Below are 8,114 nucleotides of genomic sequence, written 5' to 3'. Positions count from 1 at the left end.
TATCGATCACGTATGTTACCTCCACTACTACTACTACTACTACTACTACTACTACTACTACTGCTGCTGCTGCTGCTGCTGCTGCTATTACAAGCATCACAACATTGACAGCACCAGTGAAGACAGACACCTCACTATGAGGCATGAACCACATCACCACCACCAACACCACCACCCTGCCATGCACCACAGTGGTTCAGGTGGGTGTGGTGGTGCGGCAAGGGGCCCCACACCATACCACCACCGTACCACAATGTTTCGGCTTACCAGGGGAGCGGAGTGGAAGTGAGGGGAGGAAAATTATTCGATTAGTAGGGCAAGGAGGCCAGAAAAACTATTCATTGGTTAGACCGCCACCACCACTACCATCACCGTCACCGTCACCGCCGCCGCCGCCGCCGCCGCCGAGTGCCGGCCGGCGCATAGTAGCACACCACACACGTCCTGTCTCCTTTCCTCATCCCCCTTGACCTCGCACGCGGGGCGGGGGCTTCCGAGGTCATGATTATTAAGACTTCGCGATGGACGTGACCTGACCACGGCCAGTAGCCCGGTGTGACCCTGGCCGCGGTGCACCATGTGAGGCACCTGCCATGCATGGCAACGAGGGGCGTAGCGCCAGGCTGGGAGTGGAGAGTGAGGGAGGGGCGGGGGGCACCAGATCTTAATGTCCACTTATCAATTTAAAAGACGATTAATAAAGTAAGGGCGGGTGTGGTGTGGCGCGGGTGGGTTGGCGGGGCAATCCAGGGTGTGATGCAACATTAAGGGAGACAGCAGGGGCAGCAGGAGGCCGGGGCGCCGCCGGGGCCTGAGTGATGGCTAGCAAGTTGCCGAGCTACACTTCAAAATCAATATGGGGCTGAGGGAGCTCGGCAGGGTTGGCAGCCCGCCGGAGTTGCCTGACGCTGCTCAGGGCTCTTTAATGCCCAAGCCTGGGCACGATCTGGCATTTTTGAGTACCACCGTCACGTGCGGCATCAGTGTGCTGAAGAGACGGTGTTCCTGCAGCAGAGAAGGGCGTGGGGTAGCAGCCGAGGGGAGGCGCAGAGCGGCCGGCGTCGGCATCCTGCTGTGACGTATCCATGACGTGAGCGGGGACTTGCGAAGCAGGCGACGCGTCGAATCCCGGCCGTAGAGGTTGTCGTGAGGCGCGCCTCGAAGAGAGCGGACGTGCGCCCTGCCCAGCAGTGTCGACCACCAAACACTCCACACGCTGAAGAATGTGCTTGTAGCGAAAACCGTCACCAGTCCAAGAGGGCAACCAGAGCGAGTGAACGAGTGTACAGAGTGAACGTAGCCTAGTGGCGTGTACATAAGTGTGTACATAAGAGTGATCGGTGGTGCTGGTGGAAGCCAGCGTCTGGCCGTTGTTCGTGGATACCGTGTATCCTCTGCTGCCGTCCTTCTGCTGAGCAGGGCCACCGACGCCCGCCGCTACTCCAGCAACCATGGCTGACGTAAGTAGCAGTAGCAGCCTCAGGCGCCTTGCCGGGCTGGGACGGGGAGGGTGGGTGATACTGGGCACTGCTGTACACAGGTATGGGCCCAGTACTGCTGCTCTTCCAGCGGCAGGGTCACAAGAAGCAGAAGCAGCAGCACCAGCAGCTGAGGCCGGGAGGGCAGGCGGGAGGGTGTAGGGCGGCATTGATCTTGCGAGCCGGGCCGCCTCCACCCTGGAATCAATACCCGCCGCCGCCACACCGGGGACCCGACCTGTACCTGTGTGTGTGTGTGTGTGTGTGTGTGTGTGTGTGTGTGTGTGTGTGTGTGTGCAGGGGGATTGTGTATGTGCATTTCCTAATTCGCTGGCAGCTTTGTCTCTTACTTAAGAATCAGTTATTTGTCCCTCCGTCAGGATGCGGGGCGGGGCGGGTCAGCTGGACCACCACACTTGGCGGGGCTGTGCAGGCTCGGGGAGCGAGCGGTATTTTTAAGTCGGTATTTAATACAGCAAAAACCTGCCTGGGGGAGCTGAGAGGGACCAGAAATAACCAGTGTGCGTAAAGCCGTAGGCGACGCGTCCCACGGCAGCCCTGTACTGCTGTACCGGCTGCGGGGTGTGGGGCCCTAGGACTGGGGGCGGGGCTGTCAGGCTGAGGTCACGGGCAGGTCACGGTGGGAGACGCGTAGTAGTAGCAAGAAATGAATGTGCCATTGTGAGGAGAGATTAGTGGATGAGATAAGGAGAGGACCAACCAAGCTTCTCTTACCGGCTTCCTGCGGGAGGTACAGGAGGCGGGAGGAAGGGGGATATGGCCTTATCTTATTCACCTCCTGATAACCCCAGCCGGCTGTTCCATCACCGGCAGCATGTCTCCAGGTGTTGTTGATGCTCTCCTTACCTTTACCCTTCCCAGAATTGCTGCGGTCCTGTCGTTGTGGCATGTGTGTCCTCGGCAGCGTCTCGCATCCAATACAGGAGTGGCGGTACCTGTCTCTCGCCTCATCACTCCTCACTCATCACACGCATTCTTGCCCCTCGCCACATCCTCTGCGTCATAACCTCCTTTACTTCGTTTTTTTTTTTTTTAATGTTTGTATATAAACTCGTCAATGCTTGCCTTTCTTCCTGTGCTTGTTTTCAAACTATTTCTATCTCTTATATTGACTTAACATTTTGTTCCATTCTCTCTCTCTCTCTCTCTCTCTCTCTCTCTCTCTCTCTCTCTCTCTCTCTCTCTCTCCCCCCCCACAAAGAAGTAGGAAAAATCTTACTGCGGTTTAAATGTAAGGAGTAAGTGTTGAAGGACTGAGGAGAGGGGAAGGGGCGGCAAAGAGGCCCCTCAGGTTCTGTAAGTAGTTGTAGGAGATGGAGGAAGAGGCGGCGGGTATTTTAAGCAATAGTAGCAAGAGGAGGTAAAAGGTGAAGAAATACTATTATAGACTAAATTATACATTTTTTTCTCTCCCCCATTCTCTCTCTCTCTCCCCACGTCTCGCGGTTGAGCTAATGGAGGTTAGATTTCGAAAGTGGTGGTGCTTGTTTTATACCCTCTAACATTCAGTGACTCGCTCGCTCTTTTGACGGCGTTTAAAGACCAAGCCAAGGGTGGGCGGAGGGAGGAGGAGAGGGGGAGTGTGAAATCAGCCCACACGCGTTAGACTTTAAAAGATCTAGGGGGAAAAGAACCAAAATATTTAAGACAAGGAAAGAATGGGGAAAAGAAACTGAGGTATTATAAGGTTGGGGAGTTGGAGAGAGGTGCAAAGACTGATAGGAAGTGGGCATGAATCAATCCGTTCGAGACATGAACAGATTAGGGAAGAGCTTCGATGTAAAGAAGGAATCAATACAGGTAGTAAAATTTTATACATATAATTGAGAATAGCTTTTATTATATTCAGAAACCTTAAAATGAGACGAGAAGAAAATACTGTAGAGTAGATATGAAAACCAGGAGGGAGAGCTGTCATGAGGGATTAATGCGATCTTCACAGTATTAAACGGATATGCGGACGTGGAGATTAGCGCACACCAGACCACAAATTGACTAGAAGGTTAGGTTGATAAAGACAGGGAAAGCCACAGATTGCAGGAATTAAGTATAAGCTTGGAATCCCTGCTAGATCAAGGAAAAGGCAGGGGAATGAGAGAGAGAGAGAGAGAGAGAGAGAGAGCCAAGGGAATGAGATGAGTAAAAGAAGCTTATTGCAGGGTATAGAAAATCCTTGAAAAAACGTGTTGTAAAGAAGGTTTTAAGTTAGGTTTATGACAAGGCGCTCAATTTATGGCGGCTGTAAGAGGAATGGTCTGCAGCGAGTATGTGTTAGGTACAGGTTGGATCAGTTGGCGAGCGTAGACAAGACATGCTTAATGAAGGTGTCGTGAAGCCTCCACCGGTGATTTTCGAAGCAATAGTTAGGGTGTTCGAAGTGGTTGGTCAAATCCTGCTTCTGACTGATAGATGTAGTAAGTGACGTGTTAGTTGTGTAGTGATGAACCGATCAGTAAGGTAAATGTAGGTTAGTACTTCAGTCAGGCATTGAAGCGGGGAGGGTTCTAACACACACACACACACACACACACACACACACACACACACACGGGAAGAGGGAAGGACGGTTGCCAGCGAACACGACAGGTACGCGTGACAGATAATGTAATTAGGAGAGACCTGAACACATTCTCTCTCTCTCTCTCTCTCTCTCTCTCTCTCTCTCTCTCTCTCAAGTACACGAAAAAAAATGGGATAGCAACTAAGAAGGATACAATATAACACACACACACACACACACACACACACACACACACACACACACACACACACAACAAGCGATAATTTGACAGGGTCAGCAGTGTACGGCACCACACGCAAGGCGGACAATCACACCGATGTTATCAGTCACCGGGACAAAGGTAGCTTCGTGCTTATCACAGAGGCATTACTATGGAAATGTACACTGCAACACTACTCGGCGAATGCATGCCATGGATCCAGTGTGTGTGTGTGTGTGTGTGTGTGTTTTGAGTCGATTAATGATTTAGTCTTGTGGTTTTGCCTCCCCCTCTTATAAGTTGTACTCGATAATCTATACAACGATACACTCTCTCTCTCTCTCTCTCTCTCTCTCTCTCTCTCTCTCTCTCTCTCTCTCTGCAACTCATTTCCAAGTAATGTTATTTAAGTAATAAAGTCTTAATTAATGTAGCTAGCCGGCCGGCTCTCTCTCTCTCTCTCTCTCTCTCTCTCTCTCTCTCTCTCTCTCTCTCTCTCTCTCTCTCTCTCTCTTATTCATGATTTAGGAAAATATGTAGTATTGATTCAAGTTCATAAAATGGGTGAGTGAGTGAGTGGTTTCCTATGTTCCGGACACCGGGACGTAACATGAAGGCGCAGGAAGCAACGCGAGATTTGTAATACTTACTCTTGATTGTTTGATGAAGAGAGAGACCCTTTTGTAGCCAAGTGCCTCATAAGTGCGTGTGTGTGTGCGTGTGTGTGCGCGGAGCTGGTTGGATTTCAAGATGGCGCTGGCGAGTTTCCACTATCTCTCTCTCTCTCTCTCTCTCTCTCTCTCTCTCTCTCTCTCTCTCTCTCTCTCTCTCTCTCTCTCTCTCTCTCTTGCCAAGTACGCATTCAAGTCCATGCACATCACATACTAATACCAATCCACAATTCCCCTTAAGATGTCACACACACACACACACACACACACACACACACACACACTAATGACAGGCCTACTTATCAGGAGGATGGGATGAAAGACAGCGGTGCCCTTAGAAAGTAAACAAAACACACTCCGAACTCTCACTAGGTCAAAACAATCTATTTTTACCATCAAGGTGTACATGAACGTAATGAAACTTGTAGATTTGTCACTCTTTGTTGTAAGGCCTCGTCATTTTCACTTTTTCTCTCATTATTTCGGATTAGCAAAAGATCAAAGTTTTTAGCATGGGATTCTGTATTTGTTGAGGCACTGAGGATCAACCTAAGGAAACGTTGCCAGTGTATTATCGTCTAAGACTGTTGGTGATTGGTGCGCAGACGCTGAGCTATTGATTGAGGGAGAGAGGAGTGGGGTGGGGAGGAAAGGGAGGGACTGTCTTGCTCCTCCTCCTCCTCCACCACCACTTCTGTTAACGTTCTCCACTGTTCATCTCAGCATTCCTTACTGCTGTGGATATTGACGGAGGAGTCTGTCGCGTGAATCAGGATGGAAGCAGTGGTGGTGGTGGTGGTGGAGCAGGGCGGTGTGGGGTGGTGGAGGTGTCAAGGGCGGTGGTGGTGCTGGTGCATTGCAGTGGTAACCGGCTACCCCCACTTCCCCCACCTCCCGTGTTCCCTCCGCCCTCCACTCTCCCACATTCGTCCTCCACTATCCTCTACTACCTCCTCCTCCTCCTTACTTTCTCATGCTTCTAGCCGTTTGTGTCTTCTTCACTTATTCATAATCCTCTTCCTACTCCTAGCACTGGATACACTCCCCTCCACCTCTCCCATCTGCCTCAGTGCCTCCTGCCTGCTGTGACAGTGCTGGAGGACGACTGGAAAGAGAAGCTTCAGCCGGCCCACTACTTACACACACACACACACACACACACACACACACACACACACACAAGGAATGCTACTGATTGTTATGCAAGAGATTATTTGTCATATGATCAAAAGTAAAGACACTGAAGGAAGGAAGGGTTGTAAAGAGAGAGAGAGAGAGAGAGAGAGAGAGAGAGAGAGAGAGAGAGAGGTGCGGTGTGGTGTTTGAAGTGGTGATGGGTGAAGTTTAGGTTGAGTGGGTGTGTTTTTCGGGGGAGGGCGCTATGCAGGTGTGTGGCGTGGAAGGGCAAGGGTGAGTGTTGTGTCAAGGTGTGGAAGAAAAAGGTAAAGGTTAGGCAAGGTAGAAGTTGGTCATTTGGTTGTTATTCATTGTTGTTTTGATCACTGACGCACTCACAAACTTTAAACGGCCGCACGCACTTTAGCGTTTTCACTTCAATTTGACATACGATTTTGCCATAGACGTCAACTTTGCCAACCACACACACACACACACACACACACACACACACACGGGATAATGGTGCACACATCTGTCTTTGCATAAATCAACATGGCCGTGTAATGTAGATCGTATCCTTACTGTCAGGATGAGATTGACAAATATGAGCCACAAAATGCGTTCCATTGCAGCACCTACCTCAAACTAAGCGCTGAGAAATTAATCCACAAAGAGTTCGCATCAACTATAGCTTATTGTCTGTGTCGTCCTATCCGTTAACCACAACAGGCCTAGAGAGAGAGAGAGAGAGAGAGAGAGAGAGACCAAACCAAAGAACGGGGTGCGTTGCAAAAGAGACAGCGTTTCAGTGTTCTGCTGACGGCACTAGCATTGTTGATACGAGGAGTCAGCAGATGAAGATGTGCCCGAGTCGCCATTGTAAGTCGGTACTCGGCTTGTGTTATGGTTTTGTCGCCTTAAGGAGAAGCGAGGCGTTGCATACCAGCCATAGTTGTATTGAAGCTGAAGAGGTCATTGAGGAGATGGTAGAAAAGCTGGTTTGCATTAGTGGAGAGAAAAGAGATGGATGAGGAGAGTTACGTAGAATGGTTTGAAAGGATGGAATACGACAGAAGTGAACTATGGAGAGAGAGAGAGAGAGAGAGAGAGTACTCTGCTGTTGAGGAGGGGACGGGTTTTGTGTGGGGTGACCGTACGCAAGTCCCTAATAAGGAAAGCAGGTTTTGAGGCTGAGGACAACCCCGTTCTGCTGACCACCCTAAGGAGTTCAGCAACGAGAGAGAGAGAGACTGTCACCTTGTACTGTAGAGAAAGTTGTTGCCATTACAAGAAACACACACACACACTCTCTCTCTCTCTCTCTCTCTCTCTCTCTCTCTCTCTCTCAGTAAAAGTACAGAGTCAAGAAGCTGGAGTGTTTAGCAGGGAATCAGACAATTAAGGCGTCTTGGTCACCCAGCCAGTTGTTTTCCTACGAAAAGCGCTTAGGTCGTACTGACGTGTGTGTGTGTGTGTTTGTAAAAACAGGCGATGGTGTGGTATAGTTTGGGTGGCGCCAGGAATGGGTGTGGCTTGGGTTAGCGACTCTTTAATAGCGGTGCTGGAGTGTGGGTGAGAGTAGGTGTGTCGAGAGAGAGAGAGAGAGAGAGAGAGAGAGAGAGAGAGAGAGAGGGGGGGGATGGACAGGTGATAGTCTTGCTTTGTTCACTTGTTCTGTTTCTAGTCGCTTCCTCTCCGGGCACTTTTTTTCCCCCCTCCCTCGTCTGTTACTTCACTTTTACAACACCTGGATGCCCTTAATTACCTTTTGAATCGGCCTTTCGTACTACAATATCGTCAGAAGTCCGCACACGAATGCCGAGAGTGAAGGGGAAAAACTGTGGTACTGAATAGTTGACAAATAATGTATACCGTGCATACGAATTGGTCTCCCCATCTTCCCCCTTGTTTTACCTGAGGCGAGGGATGAAAGCTGTCAAGTCAATTTACACCTTACTAACTTGTCTCGCAAAGGTGAAGTTTCCACGCGCGGAGGCCACAACCTAACCGGCTCTGTTGTAGGCGAGAAGAGGTACTGCTGACGTAGTAGAGTGTGTGGTGGCTGTGGAAAGCTTGGGGACTGGGGTTGGGTGGGGTGGGATGGG

The 8,114-nt window shown here is 50.2% G+C and overlaps 1 protein-coding gene and 1 long non-coding RNA gene across 7 annotated transcripts in view; one reads left to right on the top strand and one right to left on the bottom strand.

Annotated features, from left to right (window-relative positions):
• LOC123501185 overlaps positions 1–6,625 on the bottom strand; it is a 22,025-nt gene extending 15,400 nt beyond the window's left edge. Inside the window, exons 1-2 of the long non-coding RNA XR_006673580.1 lie at positions 6,488–6,625; positions 4,550–5,173 (exon numbers count right to left, since the gene is read on the bottom strand). This is a non-coding gene — a long non-coding RNA (uncharacterized LOC123501185). The remainder of the gene's footprint in view (positions 1–4,549; positions 5,174–6,487) is intronic.
• The window catches only part of LOC123501184 (sodium/potassium-transporting ATPase subunit alpha-like), a 78,270-nt gene that overhangs the window by 52,873 nt on the left and 17,283 nt on the right, over positions 1–8,114 (top strand). For 2 of the 6 annotated variants that reach the window (XM_045249840.1, XM_045249839.1), the window contains exon 1: positions 1,031–1,460. The exons of 2 other annotated variants lie outside the window; for them this stretch is intronic. In XM_045249840.1, coding sequence (XP_045105775.1) covers positions 1,452–1,460 — 9 coding nt within the window. In that variant the 5' untranslated portion in view covers positions 1,031–1,451. Of the gene's footprint in view, positions 1–1,030; positions 1,461–8,114 lie in introns of those variants that run through there. 2 more of the 6 variants (XM_045249838.1, XM_045249843.1) reach the window with 2 other exon arrangements.

Source organism: Portunus trituberculatus, chromosome 9 (genome assembly GCF_017591435.1).
Source record: "Portunus trituberculatus isolate SZX2019 chromosome 9, ASM1759143v1, whole genome shotgun sequence".
NCBI classification, from domain to species: domain Eukaryota; kingdom Metazoa; phylum Arthropoda; class Malacostraca; order Decapoda; family Portunidae; genus Portunus; species Portunus trituberculatus.
Note: the sequence above shows the minus strand (reverse complement) of the source record. Positions and strands in the feature narration are given on the sequence as shown.